At 42.3% G+C, this 18,039-nt stretch overlaps 1 protein-coding gene and 1 long non-coding RNA gene across 8 annotated transcripts in view; one reads left to right on the top strand and one right to left on the bottom strand.

The window, feature by feature from the left end:
• Positions 1-18,039, top strand: part of LOC140499867 (uncharacterized) — an 89,620-nt gene that overhangs the window by 44,154 nt on the left and 27,427 nt on the right. The window lies entirely within an intron of this gene.
• The window catches only part of ATCAY (ATCAY kinesin light chain interacting caytaxin), a 51,856-nt gene continuing 43,488 nt past the window's right edge, over positions 9,672-18,039 (bottom strand). Inside the window, exons 8-10 of one of the 3 annotated variants that reach the window (XM_072601781.1) lie at positions 16,400-16,432; positions 13,858-13,893; positions 9,672-10,086 (exon numbers count right to left, since the gene is read on the bottom strand). In XM_072601781.1, coding sequence (XP_072457882.1) covers positions 10,077-10,086; positions 13,858-13,893; positions 16,400-16,432 — 79 coding nt within the window. In that variant the 3' untranslated portion in view covers positions 9,672-10,076. Of the gene's footprint in view, positions 10,087-13,857; positions 13,894-16,395; positions 16,433-18,039 lie in introns of those variants that run through there. The other 2 variants (XM_072601782.1, XM_072601783.1) reach the window with 2 other exon arrangements.

Here is an 18,039-nt window from a genome sequence, read left to right as displayed (position 1 = left end):
AAACTGTTACCCTTCCTTTCTGAATAACCAAGGTGAGTGGCTTTATCCTGAACTCTGAAAAGAACATAACACCCCTAGACAGCAAATATCTGACATGGAGTAGATAGATATAATTCTAGACTGACATGTCTCTTGGAAATAGGAGAGTAGAGGAGTGAGTGCCCAAGTCTCCTGCTCTGCCCAAAGGTGGAAATCACAGTTTCCCTGGAGACAAGGTGGGCCAGATCCCAGATCGGATCATATCTATCTAAATATATCCCTAAACTTGGGCCACCCCAGGGCCCTGTGGCTCAGGTCAAACCTATTAAACTATAATCCTATGTTATGATTTATAGATTTATGTACTAGTGAATGCCCACACAAAATTCTAGATCTATTAGAGTATCTTATTTCCTCAAAAATAGTGATAAGATTCTTATCTTTTTTGGGGTTATGCTCTGGGACACCAGTAATTCTGATGCCTCCATTCTGATCCCCCCTTCCAGATACATGACTTTTTCCTTCACTTTTGATTCTTTTCCCATTTTTATTATTTTCTGAATTTCTTTTGTGCACCATTCTCTTAATGGGCAAGGGTTCACCATTCCCAGGTTGACCCAAACAAACCTTTGGCCATCTTCATGCTGTGAAACTTAAGCATCATGAAAACTTCCAACCCCCACTCTGGAGCCCTGAGCACCCAATGGGTAAGAGCTCACCACATTTAGCTGAAACCAGATCTTTCATACTGTTCTCCTTCCATCTTCATAATGTGCTCTAGATTACATATATTTACCCTCCCTTCCCCCCCATACTTTCTGACTTTCCAGCACCTCTAACTCTGGGGAGTTTTTAAGTGAACACTTCCATTCCTGGAAACATCATGTCAATCAGTTTCCCTATGACTTCACTCATCATTTCTGTGATTTCTCAAAGTACCTTTCCCTGGCCACTACTCACTTATATTTGTGTTGTTTTTTCTATTAAAATGTAAGCACCTTTAGACCAGGGACTGTTTTCCGTTTTGTATTTGTATATCCTCAGTGCTTAGTGTAGCATTTGGCGTCTAGTAAGAAGTGCTCAATAAATACTTTTTCATTCACTCATTGATTCATTGATTTTCCATTTCAGCTGCATTGCCTATCCAGATTTCTCTTGAATTATTTCATCTTTTTGAATACAATTCAGTGAAATGTTTCAGTTAACAGTCCTGCTATACTTTAGGATCATAATACTTAGAAGGACTTCAGAGATCATCACCCCTTAATTTTACAGACGAGGAAACTGAGGGCCAGAGGGAAGTGACTTGTCCAACTTCAGTCATAGAGTAGATAACAAAGCAATGATTTGAACCCAGGTCTTCTGACATCAAGTCTGGCTTTTCCTCCCACCATTATAATATCCTATCTCTTTATCGTACTATGTTGTCTTTGCTGTTATTTTCCATTTTTATCAGACTTTTTTCATTCTCATTCAAGGTTTCTTAACTGCATTTAGTTCTTCCCAAGGGTTTGTGCTCAACTATCTTATCCTACTTGAATTCCAGTTCCTTGAGAGATCCAGTGTTCCATTTCAAACAAACCTCATTTCAGACCTGGAAACTGGGCTAAGATTGAGATGGGGTGGAAGGAAAGGGAAGGGAATATGTACTAATTAAACATCTACTATATGCCAGGCAAAACAATAAGTATGCTTTACAAATATTATCTGATTTGATTCTCACAAGAACCTTAGGATAAAGATACAATTATCATGCCCATTTTACAGTTGAGGAAACTGAGTCAAACAGAGGTTAACTGACTTGCCCAAGGTTGCACAGCTAGTAAGTATCTGAGGTTGGATTTGAACTCAGGTTTTCCTGACTTTAGGACCAGAACTTTCTCCATTTCACCATCAGCTGTTTCTGAAACTTAAGATCTTGGGTCTCTATCTAGAGGAGGATTGGGATTTCCATGGTCTTTGGGCTAAGTGGCTAATTTCCTGCTAAGCACCAAAATGAAGTTTTTGCTTTTTATCATATCCTGTTTACCTCCTGTGTTGGGGTGGTGGCAGTCAGCTTTACCATTCCTATTTGGATAGACCTTGGGATGGGGCTCTTGGGGAGGATATGAGGAGAGGAGAAATTTTGGTGTTGTTCTTATAGGTTTGGGTTTGTGAAGTCTGTTCTTATTAGGTAGAGAGTTGTGCCTAGGTTATGACTCTGTGCTTGAAAACCAGCTAGGCTTCTCATAGGTCTGATGAACTGTTTCTTTACTTTGTGTATGGTGAGGAAGGGTTCAGCCTAGTAAATACAAAAGCCAAGTCACCCTCTGCCCTATTGCCTTTAAGTGAATTGCTTAGAATATTCAGCAAATATTTATTAAGACTTTCTTAACATCTACAGGAGGCATAAGGAGGGATATACAACAAGAGGTCAAGAAAATGAAGAACGGGTCAAGGAGACGGAAGCTGGGGAAGGGGGAAGTGGTGGGAATAAAGATATTTTAATTGTCCTCATTCTTGCTCAAACTCCCCACACTTCCACCTGGACAAGTTTTCTCATCTGTAAAATGAGGGAGGTTGGACTAAGTGACTTCTTTGTTTCTTTCTACTTTTTTTGACCCTGTGATCCCAAGCCTATCACCTTGGGTGAGATGGGAGATGCACAAATTTAGAGAATCCATTGAAATGTTCACATGGACCATTGGCACCTGACCTTCTGTGGTAGAGCTTTCCAAGCTCGTATTGGTCTGATTGGCTACAATTGGACACACTGTAACTTGACTCTAACATATTTCTCTTGGAGAATGATGGACAATGACCAACCAACCAATCACCTTGGGTCACCTTGTGCCTTTCTCTTTTGACCTAAAAAATAGGATAGCCTCTAAATACCTCAACAAATGGGCCACTGACCTGGCCAAGTGTGGAACTTTTTAAGTATACTTCCTGACTGGGTGGTCATGGGCATCTCAGCACCCATTTCCTCATTTGCAAAGCAGACAATTGTGAGAAAGGTGCTTTGCAGACCAAAGAGTATTGTAATCTGAGCTAATATTATTATTTGTTCATTTTCATTTGTCGTTTGTTAAGGAGAAGTTTAAGGATGTTTAATTAAGATCTACCCTTTAATTGAGGTCACTGTCATGAAGGGCAGCTTTTATCTCTCCCACAACCTATTTCTCAAGACTCTGATCAGATGTAGAAGCCTGGACTATCTTGGATGGATCATGGTTATATAAAAACCTGGAAGTGTATGAAGAAAATGCTTCGTAAACCTTAAAGCACTCTAGCTCTGTGAGTTATTGTGGAGAGAATCATGGGTTCATAGATTTAGGGCTGGAAGGGACCTTAGAGATCGTCCAGCCCAAATTCCCCACTGTACAGATGAACAAACTGAGACCAGAGAAAGGAAGTGAATTGCCCAGGGTCACACAGAGGGTTGGTGGGAGAGCTTGGTCCTACTTCATTAATTCTGATTTTACTACCTCTAGTGGAGAGCCAGAATTCACAAAATTTGGATTAGAAGCTAGACCACTTAACATCTGCGAGCACTTGGAAATATTACTATAACTCTGACTACATTAGGGCTAATGATCCTGGCAACCCTTACCTCATAGGGTTGTGGAGGCAAAAAGTGCTTATAAACATTGAAGTGATACAGAAATGGATACTGTTATGTAAGACACATTTAAAAAATTATAGAATTAGGCCTTCCCTTACACATTTAGACTTTCCAATATACGGTATATACATTATACAATTGATGCTAAAATTCCATGCAATGACCTATTAATAGGAAAGGGCATATTGGGATAGGATGATATAACTGGTTATCCCCCAGTCCAAAGAACCATCTGAGGTCAGTGGCTTTGAGTACATGGGGAATAATTCTGAATATCCATGGTAATGTGAAACCCTTCCTTCAAAGTATTTCCCTTTAAAAAGAAGAAATATATACCCAGCTAAAAAATCATCAAGTTTGATGAAATCATATTATGTTATGGAAACTCTTGTCTGTCAGCAACATGACAATAACTTGTTAGAGCTGGGAGGGCCCTTAGAACATAGAGTGTCAGAGTTGGAAGGGACTTTAAAAGAACATGAAATGTTAGAACAGAGAATATCAGAGCTAGAAGGGATCTTAGGACCTAGAATGTAGAATGTCATAGCTGTAAAAGGACAGGGAATGTTATAGCTGGGAGAGGTATCTTAGAACAGAGAATGTCAAAGCTGAGAGGGCCTTAGAGCACAAAATGTCAGAGCTGGGAGGGATCTTAGAATATGAAACAGGTAATGTCAGAGCTTCAAAGGATCTTAGGACCTAGAATGTAGGATGTCAGAGTTTGGAGAGACCTCAGAATAGAAAATGTCAGATCTGGGAGGGCCCATAGAACACAGACTGTCAGAGCTGGGAGGGCCTTTAGGATACAGAATGTCAGAGCTGGGAGGAATCTTAGAATATGAAAAGTTAGAGGATGTCAGAGCTTTGAGACATCTTAGGAACTAGAATGTAGGATATCATAGCTGTAAAAGGCCTTAAAACAGGGAATGTTAAGAGGTGGGAGAGACCTCAGAACAAATGTAGAATGTTAGAGCTGGGAGAGATCTTAGAATACAATGTCAGAACTCGGAGGGATCTTAGAACAGATAATGTCAAACCTGGGAGAGTCCTTAGAACAACAACAGAGAATATTTGAGCTAAGTTTCCTTAGAATAAAGAATTCAGAATGTCATAAGAACAGAACTAGTCTAGTTGAACCTGTCAACCAGTACTAGATAATTAGCACAAATTAGCCTGAATTACAGATACAGATGCTCTAAATCCTATTCCTTCAGCTTCTGAAGACCAGCATGGTCTAGTGGAAAGAGCTCCAGATTTGGAGTGATGGCACTTGTTTACCTGTATGAAGTTGGGCAGCTCACTCAGTATCTCTGGGGGTCAGTTTCCTCAACTGTAGAGAAGTGGTTTGACTAGAAGCCTCCGAAGGCCCCCTTCAGTCTGGATGTTCTGTGGCTATCTTCTAACTGCATGTCCAGTTCTAAGAGCCTATGACATGCCCATGAGCCTATGACAATGTGGGCATCCCCTATGGCCTGGCAGGTTCTTGCCTTAGGCCCTAATACTACAGACATCTGCGATTTCATTAGGGTGGGTGGTAAATTCAGCTCCTCTTTACCATAACAGGCAGTCTTTAGGAGTTTCTGTGGCCAAAACCCCCCAAATCATCCCCTGGTAGACAGAGTTTTGGTGGTGACTCTGAGCCCAAGTTCACTTCCTTAGGAAAGAGGCTGCAAAAGATTTCTGCTTCTCTGTAGGGGATCATGATTCTATAGCACGTCACAGTTTTTCAAACACTTTCTTCCTGACAAGTCTGCAAGGCTGAACAATTGACCATACAAACTAAACTCTCAAACCTTTTCTGGTGTGATAGCATTTACCAAGACTCAGGTTCTAGGGGCTCAGTCTCTGAGAGCCCAAGATCATGGCAGCCATGGCAAGGAAAGGCCTCAGAGGGGCACTTGGTTTTGTTTCTGAAATGTTTCAGAATTCACCAGTTTTCATTTTCATGAAGTTGGTTAAAACAGTTAGATGTAGGTGTTCTCATTGGCACAGGTCTTGTGGAAGTCTCCTTGCTTTAATGACATTTTGCTTTCTGAACCTGGATCATAGGGTCATAGGGTTAGAGATGGAGGGGACCTTAAAAGACATTGAGCCCAACCTGACTCATCTTACAGATGAGGAAACTGAGGCATAGAGAGGTCAAATGACATGTCTAGGATACAAAGCTAATAAGGGTCTGAGGTGAAATTTGAACTCTAGTTTCCTGGACTCCAAGTCCAGTACCTATCTACTAAGCAATACTCCCTCAATTTGAAATCATTTGCATCTCTTCTTAGCATGTGGTCGCAAGGCTGGACAGAGTCACCTTGCACTGTCATGTCTTTTTCTAGGCACAAGATTGTAAGAACCTTAATGAATATTGATGTCTATCTCATTTTTGGAACCCGTGAAGGAAACCTGCATAGGGAAGATTTGCAAAAAGTAACCGCTAACCTAGGTTTCATTCCAGTTTGGGTGGAGAGAGATGGCATAAAATAGAGTGTCTTGGTTTGGGCAAAACCTATCATTTTATTTAATTGGATAGTTATTCTGGGACTTATTCCCTCAGAGAGTATTGTAGTCTCTTGGGAACTGGATAGACTTAATGACAGTGAGAGACAGGGCTGGTGAATGAGTATCAGAACTATTGAATGTCAGAGCTAGGAGAGACAATAAACAGAACATCAGAACTGGGAGGGCCCTTAGAACATGAAATGTCAGAGCTGGGAGGGCCCTTAGAACACAGAATGTCAGAGCTGGGAGGGCCCTTAGAACATGAAATGTCAGAGCTGGGAGGGCCCTTAGAACACAAAATGTCAGAGCTGGGAGGGCCCTTAGAACACGAAATGTCAGAGCTGGGAGGGCCCTTAGAACATGAAATGTCAGAGCTGGGAGGGCCCTTAGAACACAGAATGTCAGAGCTGGGAGGGCCCTTAGAACACAAAATGTCAGAGCTGGGAGGGCCCTTAGAACATGAAATGTCAGATCTGGGAGGGCCCTTAGAACATGAAATGTCAGAGATGGGAGGGCCCTTAGAACCCAGAATGTCAGAGCTGAAAGAAACCTTTAGGATACAAAATATGGGATGTCAAGCCTGATAGGAACCTCAGAAAACAGACTGTCAGACCTGGGGGAGGGTAGGGGGAGGGAGGCTTAACAATTACCTGCTCCAGTCTCTATTTTTATAGAGGAGTAGACTGAGACCCAGAGAGGGAAAGTAACAAAGTCACACAACTTATTAGTGGTAGAACAGTTTAGACCTTGGTCTCCTAGGTTCTAGTCCAAGGTTTTCCAACTACCCCATGCGACTGCAATTCATAGTGTCAAAAACATGTTTAAAACTGTAAGATTTAACTCAGCCCAGTACTTTCTCTTTCCAACCTACAAAATGTTCCAGGGGCAAGGAATCTGGGCTTGTAAGTGAAAGTCGATGTCTATGCATATTTTTTCTTTTTGTCTTCTCAGAAGTGAATAAATCCCCAAACTCACATGAGCTCACAATCAAAGAATCTTTAGGTCTGGAAGGGGCATGAAAACCAACCTTCTCATTTTACAGGGATGAAGTGACTTGCCCAAACCCATCCAGCAAGTCGGTGGCAGAGACGGGGCTATTCCCCAGATTCTATGCCTCTCAGTTCCACTGCACAATGCTAGTTTGCTGGGATGAACTTGTAAGTTTACCAAACTTGCTGACTGCCTTGACACTGAGTGATGATGACTCTGGGGTTTAAGACTAAAGGCAGAGTTTTTGAACAAGATGCAGAAGGAAAGACCATTTGCCCATATTGGGATGGGTAGGAGTAGGGAAGTGGCCAAAAGGGTCATGTCTTAATCACTCTGCTTTCAGTTTTCCAAGGGCTGCCTTTGTCTAACAATGGGAGTCAGAGAATTTGTGGGATAACCTTCCATCCCCTCCTTTTCTAAAAGGCGTACAGTCCTTGGGGATGGGGTAGATGAGGAGCTATTGGAGGAAGCTGGCAGCAGCCCAGGGAAACAGCCCCTTGTGTGAAGGTGCTAGGCTGATATGGAGACCTTAGGTAAGATTCCTGGAGCCTGAAGAATATCTGTGGTTAGAGGAAATCCTGGGTTTGGGCCCCAATCAATACATGATGCCTTCAACAATCCCAAGGCCCTCCCAGCCCTCACGCTTCTTTTTCGATGAAGAGATGTGGTCAGCAAATCATCTGGGTCCCTCCGGGCCCCATAGCCTTTCCAACAAGTGTGGAGCAAGTAGGACTCAAGAAAAAGATGAAATAAATATTCACATGTGCTTGGAGCTCATCAGTCTTATCTAGCCATGAAACCTCTGCAGGTCTCAGTCTTCCTTGTTCCTCAAGAAGACTCCCTAGCTGCAGTCAGTTTAGAAAAAGCTTCCTCAGTTAGCATTGCCATCCTTTGTAGCAAAGGCAGATGGCCCAGGTTCAGTGACCTTGGAATAGAACTGTAATGGGAATTAGATTTTAGATCATGGGAGCTGCTCAAGAAAGAATCCAAAGTGCTGAACACATCCATTGCTTAAAGAGTATTGCCTGCTGATTGTTTGCCTCTCCTGTCTCCCCTTCAGGTTTTCTAAGCTTCTTAGAACCACAGGTTTTTGGGAAAGACCACTGAGATTTCATCTGGTCTTACCTCTCCCTCACCAGTCTTTGCTGATTTCCTTCAGTGACCTTGGGAGGCAGACTGTGCCATTGTGGACAGCTCTCCTGGTTAGTTTTCCTTCACCGTGGAGCTGAGATTCACTTCCCCAGGACATTCTTTTGTTCTAGTTTTGTTCTCTGGAGTCAAACAGGACAAGTTGCCCTCTTCTTCCATGTGACAGCTCTTCAGAGATCTTGTCCTTGGATGGAAAAATGGAAATTCTTCTGAACTGTAGAACAAATGCACACAAACATCCAATAGTATGGTGTCATGTGCTGTCCCATCTGCAGTCCTGGCATGGTGGCCAAGGGACCTTCAGAATCACAGAACAGAGTGGGAAGGAATCTTGAACATTGTCTCATCCAATTCCCTCATTTTACAGAGAAGGAAACTGAGGCTGAAAAGAGATGAAGGGACTTGTCTGAAGTTATACAAGGAGTTAATGGCAGAATGGAGGCTTGAACTCAGGGCTTCTGCCTCTGAGTGTACTGTCCTCTCCTCTACACTGTGAAATCCTGTATTCCTAGACACAGGGTGTTGGGGCTGGGTTCCAGGTAGCCACCTCTCTGGAGGAGGTTCTTTGTGCAAAGGGACAGCTGAGTTTCCCACTAAGGGGAACAGTAAAAGAGAGGCAGTTAATCCCTATGGTAAGAGGTATCCTTTTGTGATCGATTGTCCATCGGAGTGGCAGCCACAGAAAGGAGAGGTCTAAGTGGCATCTGATCCCAAGTCTCTCCTTTGGGACCAGTTCAAGGCTTTTAAAAAAAGTTCCTCTCTTTCCTTCCTTCCTTCCTTCCTTCCTTCCTTCCTTCCTTCCTTCCTTCCTTCCTTCCTTCCTTCCTTCCTTCCTTCCTTCCTTTTCAGTAGGGTGAGATTGTTCGGGGCTGGAAGGGACTTTAGGTCATTTAGTGCAACTTTCTCATTTTATAGATGAGGAAGCCAGGGCCCAGAGAGTTGAAGCATCTTGTCCAGATGACCCAGGCAATAGATCCAGGATTAGGATTAGATCAGAACTATACATAGAAGCCACACAGTAGCCTCTCCTCCCCTCAGGTAACAGTTCTTGGGGAGAGGCTCACAGAATAGGTTGTCAGGGTCAGGTTCCATACAGCCTGGGTGGGTCTGGTTCATCATGGATTCATTGCCTGGGAGCACTGAGAAGAAATTCAGTGACATGACCATGATTATACAGCAAGTATGTGACAGAGGCAGGACTCAGCCTAGGTCTTCCTGACTCCAAGACTATGCTGAGCTGAATCCATCTGATCATGTTCATTTTGGAGGAGAGATCCATGAAACTCAAAGTGGTCTTGCAAGCGGAGTTTGTCAGGGCATAGCTACGTGTTGGGGGAAGTGTTCATGTCAGAGACTGGTGGGCACTTTGCCAAGTACTGAGAGGAAAACCAGGGTGTCACTTGGTGCCCAGGGCACTGGCTACATGATGCTTAAAAAATGGTCGTGGACCAAACTATGAGAGGATTGGATGTGCTGATCTGCCCTTTCATGTATCATTTAATTTGGGACTGTAATCAGAATAAGGAGTACAGAGTGAAGACTATGGGAGATGAAGACAGATCCCTTCTATCTCCACTTCTTTCTTTTCTGTTCACATCCCTCTGAGGGCTGTGGAGTGGGAAAGGAGAGGGGATGGGAGGGTGACCCTGTTTGAGAAAGTGCCAATGCTGGGCTGTTAAAAAAATAAAACATTTTCAAGCAGCTGCAGAGGATGTAAGATGTCTGAGACAGATGGGAGGTGGTGCCCTTGGTAGGATGGTATTCAGAATGAGATGGCGATGAGCTCTGGTGGGCACCAGGAAGTACAAGAAGCAACTGGTAGCTGGATTTCTTCTTTGCTTCCATGTCTGGGAGCTTGGATTCATGACATGCTAGAGGAAGAAACATAAGTTTGGTTAATTTTAGAAAGAAAAAAGGAAGTCAGTGATGGACATAAAAGAAGGCATCTTCACTCATCCTTCCCCTTCTCTCCTTTACTCACTGGTCATGTTTGGGGAGTTGTAATATTTCTTGCTCCTCATGCTATTTCCAGATTCTTCCTCTACCTAAGCAACTTTCCTTTGAGATTAATGCCATTCAGATTTATCATCCAACCATGTCCTGGTGGCTATTCTCTACTAACTCCCAGGCCCTGTGGTGTACTGGTAAATATTTAAAAGCCAGCTCTCCAGAAAAAAAATGTCCATACCATACACTTGTAAGTTTAATCTGCATCATTAATATTTCCATCATCACTTTCTTACATGTAGAAATCAACAAAGCAATACATCAAGCCCTGATTTGTAGCATTTGCTGATTTCTAAATATAAATTTAAATTTATAAAATTTAAATGAAATTGATGAAAAATTTAGCAATTGGCTCTCAAGCAATGGTGTGAGCTGGCTCCAGCACACCTCTGCCTAGGAAACTTTTCTTCTTTTCCTAATAAGCTAATTGCCTTCCTTATAATCTTTCTATTCTGTCAAACTCCTGCTTTCATACTAGAGGATTTCAACATACATATCAATACTCCCTCATACAATCTAACTTCCCATTTCCTTAGCCTACTTAGTTCTCATGACCCACTCCTCTCTTCTATACCTTTGATCTTGCCATCACCCACCAGCTGTTCTTTTTTCCATGTTTAGGAACTTCAAAATTCCTTTCTCTGATCACAATATTTAATAATTTTATCTTTTGCTTTTCCATATGACTGCTGAGCATGTTCTTCATTCTCATTGTAATTGCCAGTCTCTCATCACCCAGTTCTTTCTCAGGCCATCATCCCTGGACCGGCTGTATACTTTCCTCCCTTCCTTATCTCGATTTCTGGGGGATTCAGTTCAAATCTACGTTATCTTTCACACTTGAATCCCTTGCCCCTTTGTCCTGTTACCAGGACCTTACAAATCCCAATTTTGGATTGCTCTTATCATCCACTGCCTTGTTTCCTATTCATGTGCTGCTGAATGGAATGGAGGAAAAATCACAAAATGATGCTGAGTTCACCATAAATCTATGGCACATAGTCTCAGCTGGGTTCTTACTGCACCAAGGCATTTCTTTTTTTATATCTCTCTACTCCCCATATTATCCCATTCTCCATGGCAGCTATTCCAAACCTTTTCATCTTTTCTTAAGCCCTCCTCCACACTTTTTCCACTCTTCCCTCACTCTTTATTTAAGGACCTAGATTCCCATTTCACTGAAAATTTTAGGATATTGGTTAAGAGTTTTTTCTTCTCCCCTTCCCATCTCACATCACTCAGATATCTTCCTCCACTGTTTTCTTCTTGACCCCTGTCTGGTGAAGAAGTGATACTTCCCCTTCCTCTATAGGTACATGGTATAGGTACTTCCCCTACTGCCTTTCCCTCCTTCCTTGCAGATTGCCCCTCCCCACTATCATCTGCTTTCTCAAATCTTCAAAGTTTCCCTATCTAACAGCTCTTTTATACATATACTTGCATCTCTCCTTCAAAAATCTGTGCTCAATTTGATTATTCCCTCTAACTATAATTCAAAATCTCTCTGGTTTTTTATTGAACTCCTCTACAATGTCATTCATACTAGTTGTGTCCACTTCCTTTCCTCTCACTTGTTAGTAAACCCTCTGAAGTCTGGCTTCTAACCTTATCACTGAGTGGAAGCTGCTCTTTCCAAAGTTATTAATGGTTTTTAAATGGTCATCTCATGGCCTTTTCTCAATCCTCACCCTTCTTCTCTCTGCATCCTTCAACACTGTTGATCATCCTGCCTGGTCTTCCCTCTTTAAGATTGTTCTTTCTTGGTTATCTCCTTACCTGTCTGACCTCTCCTCAGTCTCCTTTGTGGAATCTTCATTCAGGTCATACTAACTGTGGTTGTCTCCCAAGGTTCTCCCCTAGACCGACTTCTTTTCTCCCTCTACACTATCTTGTATCTATCTCCAATGATCGTCTCTATACATGATTCCTAGATCTGTATATTCAGCCCCAGTCTCTTTCTTGAGCTAGTTATTTCCATCACTCAGTATTTTTTGGTTATCCTGAGCTGGATGTCATTAACATGTCTACAAGAGAGCTTCTTATCTTTTGCCCAAACCCTCCCATCTTCCCTGTCTCATCTAGGCTCATAACTTTGATGTCATTCTTGACTCCTCTCTTACATTCATTGCACATATGCAACTGATTGCCAACCTTTGTCATTTCTGCCCTCACATCTCTCATGTACATTCCCTTCTCTCTGCTCTTACTACCATGTCCTTCGTACACACCCTTATCACCTTATGCTGGGATTAGTGGTTTATAATTGGTCCCCCTGATTCAAGTCCCTGCCCATTCCAATAAATCTTTAACTCAGTCACCAAGCTAATTTTCCTAATTCACAAATATGAACATGCCACTCCCCATTCCTCAATAAGCCCCAGGAGCTCCCTATTATCTCCAGGATCATATATACAGTCCTCTGGCATTGAAAACCCTTCACAACTTGGACCTTTCTGACTTTTCCAGAACACTTTCCTCCTCTCTACTCAATCTATAATCCAGCTACACTGACCTTATTCTTCCTAGCACAAACACCACCCCACAGCTCCCATTTTAGGGTTTGTTTTGCATTCCTGAATACTATTCCTCTTTACTTTTTCTTAACTTCCTTTGAAAACAGAGTTCAAATCCCATCTTCTGCAGGAGACTTTCCCCAATTCCTCCCCCATCCCCATCCCCAGGTACTTACTGTCTTTCTGATGAGATTATTTTTCATCTAGTCTGAATTTATGTTGCACGTACATAATTATTTACATGATGTCTCCCCAGTTAGAACCTGAGCTCCTTGAGGGTAAGGACTGTTTTTTGCCTTTGTATTGTATAGTATTTAGCATGGTGCCTGGTACACAGCAAGTGCTTAGTAAATGCTTGTTGATTGATCAATTTATATCATCCCCAACAAGAGTTCACTCAGCCTCCACTTGCAGACCTCAACGAAGGGGAACTCACTACTACTTGAGGCAACCTATTTGGACAGCTGTCCTTGTTCAGAAGTTTTTCATTATTTCCACCTTAAACTTGCCCCTCTAAAATACCTCCCAATTTCTCCTGGTTCTGTGGTCTGGGGCCAAGCAAAGTTCAGAAGTTCTAATAATTGCAGAGTGGCCACGTTCCCTCTAAGTCTTCTCTTCTCGGGGCTGAACATCCCCAGTTCCATCCGGAGTTTGAGGTTAGAGGCTATATAAATGCTACTTATTATTGTTACTGTTATTATCTGCGTGTCCCCAGGTATTCATTTAACCTCTAGCACTCACAGTTCACTTGTGAAAATGAGAGGGTGGACTAGAATAGTATTTAAATAGTATTTTAAGGTTTGCAGAGCACTTTACAACTATCTCATTTAATCCTTACAACAATCTTGAGAGATAGGTACTACTATTATTTTGCCCATTTTACATTTGAGAAAACTGAGGCAAATGGCAGTTAAATGACTTGTCAAGGGTCATACAGCTAGTAAGTGTCCAAGGCTGAATTTGAACTCAGGTCTTTCTGACTTTAGGTCCACAGCCACCTAGCTCGAAGGTCCCTTCTAGCTCTACATCTATGTTCTTTTGATATCTCTAAGATCCCTTCTAGCTCTGATATTCTATGAATCTCTGAAATAAAGAACTCAACCTCAAGTTTTGTGCACGAACCTTGTTTCCTGATCTTCTGTGACCACTGAAGACCTGCTGAGGAGGCAAAGGAAATGACAGTGAGTTGATCACTCTGGGTGTTACCACTTCTTCAATACAATAAAGGTCTGAGATCTCTAGGTGGGCCCTCCTCTCTGATTCTCCACCAACCAAGATGTTATCCTTCTATGCCTTTGTAGACAATTCTCCTTTACTTGTAGTTGATAAAGTCTATCAGATAGTGACCTTCCCTATGGCCAGGAATGTCCCCACATCTGGTGAGTAGTGAGGGTCCTTCTAGAGGCAGGCACATTATCTCTGGTTGGGCTGATACTTACAGCCCATCATGCAAAGTAGCAATACCAGAGTCTGTGCCCCATTGGCATAGCCTGGTAGAAACCAGGGTCCCCTCCATGCCCTGAAATATGAGGAGAAAGATGGTCAGGGTGTGAGAGCCTAACAAACTCTGGGTTTCAGCTCCACAAAAGGTTACTCAGCACCTACTCTGTGTATAATCCCTACTAAGACCACTCCATATATGAGGTGCAGTGGATACAATAAAGCAAAAATAAAGCAACTTCTGCCCTCAAGGAACTTATATTTTACTGGTGGGGAAGGGGATTCATCATACACACAGACAAGTAAATGTAATATCATTTGAGGAAAAGAAAACACTAATGATGGGACAATCAAGGTAGTGTTTCTACCAGAGGAGGTGTCTGAGCTAAGCCCTAAAGGAAGAGAAGAATTCTGAGAGGCAACAAGTTTCATTTCAGGCATGGGAAAGGCTGATTGTGTTAATGTTTGGAGGTGGGAGCTGGAACGGCCAGTTTGGATGGAATGGAATGTGCATGAAGGGAAGTAGTGCAAAAGGAGACTGAAAAGGCAGATAGGAGCATAAAAGGCCTTAAATACTAGGATGAGGAGCTTGCATTTTATTCTAGAGGCCATCAGAAGCCACTGAAGGTTTCTGAGCAGAGTAGTGACATGCTCAGACCCATGGCCTAGGCAAAGTCCTTTGGCACATATATGGAGGGAGGATTGAGAAATTAATGGTGGAGAGATTGATGAAATAATAAAGAGTTTTTGGAGTCACTGAAGGGAATACAAGCTCAAGTGTATCTTATCATTCTTAAAAGGCTTTAGGTACAAGTTTGCCACAGAATCCCTCCTAGCTAAGCTGTGAGGGACTGAGGAGCTTCCTTCAGCTACACCACCTGGTTCCACTACTGATGAGCCCAGGAGCTTTGACTTCCTCTGTTACCAACTTTGGCCAATTTGTCCTCGTTCAGCAGCCTAGTGGTCCCCTACTCTGGCATGGGGCTCACAATATCAGTGTGGGACTTAGTGTAGATGCCCAATTGGCTTAGCCCTCTGACACACAGAACTCCCAAGTGCAAATGAACCATTAGTCTCAGCGTCCCTTGTAGCAGGCTTTGTAGGCATTCACTACCATATCTGGTCACCTGGGAATTTTCTTGAGAGTTTTCGTGGACAGTGGAAGTTTTGCAAAAATTTAGTGGACATGCAACTTTTCTGGACTAAGTCCATTATATTTTGTTTTAGAAAATCACAGAATCTCAGAGTGGCAAAGGACCTCAGAGTTCATTGGATCCAAACCCAAGCCTAGACAACTGTCCCCTTTACAACTTAATTTTCCTTTTTAAAAAGCTAATTTTATTGATACTTTTTGTATGCACATCACCTCCATTTCTGAATATATCCCTCTCTTCTCTCCTGCCCCTCCCCTTAACCTTGTAACAAAGAGTAAAAGAGAAAGAGCAAAAAAGCAGAAAAATTAATCAACATACCACCTGAGTTTGGAAGTATATGCAATGTTCCACACTAATAGTCCCCTAACTCTTCAATCAATGGAAGGAGGGAGGGAGGTGCATTTTATTACTACTGGGGTCAAGTTTGGTCATGATAATCATACAACATTCATTTTCATTTTGGGGGGAAGTACCAGATTAATTTTTAATAATTTTTTATGTGTAGTTGTAGAGTGACTGCCATGTGCTTCTTTTCCTCTCCATTCCTTCCCTTGAGGGATCTTACTCTTTGCTGACCTTCTAGATTGGTATTGGTAAAGGCATTCACCATCAAGGTATGATGGAAAGAAACTAGGACTGAGGAAGACAGGATTTAGAACTGCAACAATATCCTTGTACATCCTTAGACATTCTATAATCTAGCTGGGGAAACTGAGGTCTAGAGAAGGGAAGTGACTTCTAAGGTCATATAGTGGGTGAATTATAGAGCTGGCATTTGATTGTATGTCTTCTGACTCTAAATTCATGGTCCTGCTTGTTATGCCAGGCTGTTTCTTGTGACTTTGAGTCACAAGACCTATTTTTGACACTTGTTAGCTGTGTGACCTCAGGCCTTTAGGGTTATGATGGATCACAAGCCTCAGTTTCCCCATCTGTAAAATGGGGAAAATCATCCTTGCCTGACTTACTTCACAGGGCATATTGGGAAGAAAGTGATTTTTAAACCTCAAAGTGCCATAGAAAAGAACTATTTACTGTTATCAGATATTGCACCACAATCAATTATTTACCTTTCCTCCATTGTCTCTGGCTTTTCTTCTGCCCTGTAAGGAACCAAGCATATTTGTGATCCTGGGAACTCAGAGACTCAGGGGGTTAAGATGGCCTCAGAGGGCATCTAGACTGTGAGATGAATAGGAACCCCCCTCCTCTAATAGACATGCATACATCTCCACCATGTGGTTATCCACCCTCCTGAAGGTCTCCACTTGTCATATCCCCCCAGTGCCTTATGTCACCCAGGCCCACCTCAGCCCCTCCCAAGGGGAATTTCCTCTGAAAACAGAAACTAAGAAGAGTCCCTATTCACATAATCACTATATAGGCCAAAATTGGATCTTCCAACTTTTCATCATGGCTTACTTCATACACGAAGATAGTGTGTTTGGGATCTGATTGACCAGGTCACAGCCGGCCTGAGGCACAGACTCTCGGGCCTCTATTCCTCTAAGGGTATTGCTCCAAAGTACCATGGCTCTCAAGTTCTCACAAGCACGGTCACTCCCTTTTAGGTGAGAGCTATGCTCCCATCCCAAGTCTCAAATGCACCTTCATGGATCCCAAGTTCCTTATGCACACTTCCTTGCTTTGGTGCTCTCATTATCTAAATCCACATGCACACCCATAACAATCTTTCTATGCTATGGTTTTCATAATTCTTTGACAAATCTTCCAAATTAATCTATATCTATTTCTATATCAATTAATTACTAAGCATTTATTAATCACCTACTATGTGCCAAGCACTGTGCTAAGTACTAGGGATAGAAAAAGCTCTCAAGCAGCTTACAATCTAACGGGGAAGACAAAATGTAAACAACTATATACGAAACAAACTATATAGAGGATAAATATGAAATAATTAAAAGGTGGAAAGTACTGGAATTAAGAGGGGTTAGGGAAGGCTTCCTGGAGAAGGTCAGTAGTCAGAATAGAGGTGGGAGAGCATTCCAAGCATGGAGCTGGCTAGAGAAAATGCTGAGAAAGGGAGGGTCCTGTTCATGTAACAATCAGGAGGCCAGCGTCACTGGATCGAAGAGTTGAAGAGTGAAAGTGCAAGAATATCAGAAAGGTAGGAAGGGGCTAGGTTATGCAGGGCTTTGAATGTTAAACAGAGAATTTTGTATTTGATCTTGGAGGTGACAGGGAGCCACCTGAGTTTATTGAGTGCTGTGTGTGTGTGTGTGTATGTGACGCGATCTGACCTGTACTTTAGGAAAATCACATTAGTGGCTGAACAAAGATTGGATTGGAGGAAGGAGAGACTCTCTAGTGGGCTGTTGTAGTAATCAAGGCATAAGGTAATGAGGGCCTGCACTAGGATGGTGGCAGGGTCAGAGGAGAGAAGGGATGTAAATCTGTCTATCTATCTATTTATCTATCTGTCTGTCTGTCTGTCTGTCTGTCTATCTATCCAATCTAGTGCTCCAAAAGTCTTAATGCAATTTAAACCTTTTAATAACAGAAAACTACACTGAGATTTTTAGGACACACTGTGTATATGTTATACATACATATATACATGTGTACAAATATACATATGTAGTATACACATATGTATTTATGTGCATGTGCATACATATGCAGTCATTGATAAAAGTAGTACTAGCATGGGACCAAGAACAGATTCTTGAGACCCTCAATTAGATCT

This window comes from Notamacropus eugenii, chromosome 4 (genome assembly GCF_028372415.1).
Source record: "Notamacropus eugenii isolate mMacEug1 chromosome 4, mMacEug1.pri_v2, whole genome shotgun sequence".
In the NCBI taxonomy this organism is placed as follows: domain Eukaryota; kingdom Metazoa; phylum Chordata; class Mammalia; order Diprotodontia; family Macropodidae; genus Notamacropus; species Notamacropus eugenii.
The sequence above is the reverse complement of the archived record's forward strand: the minus strand, read 5'-3'. Positions and strand labels throughout refer to the sequence as shown.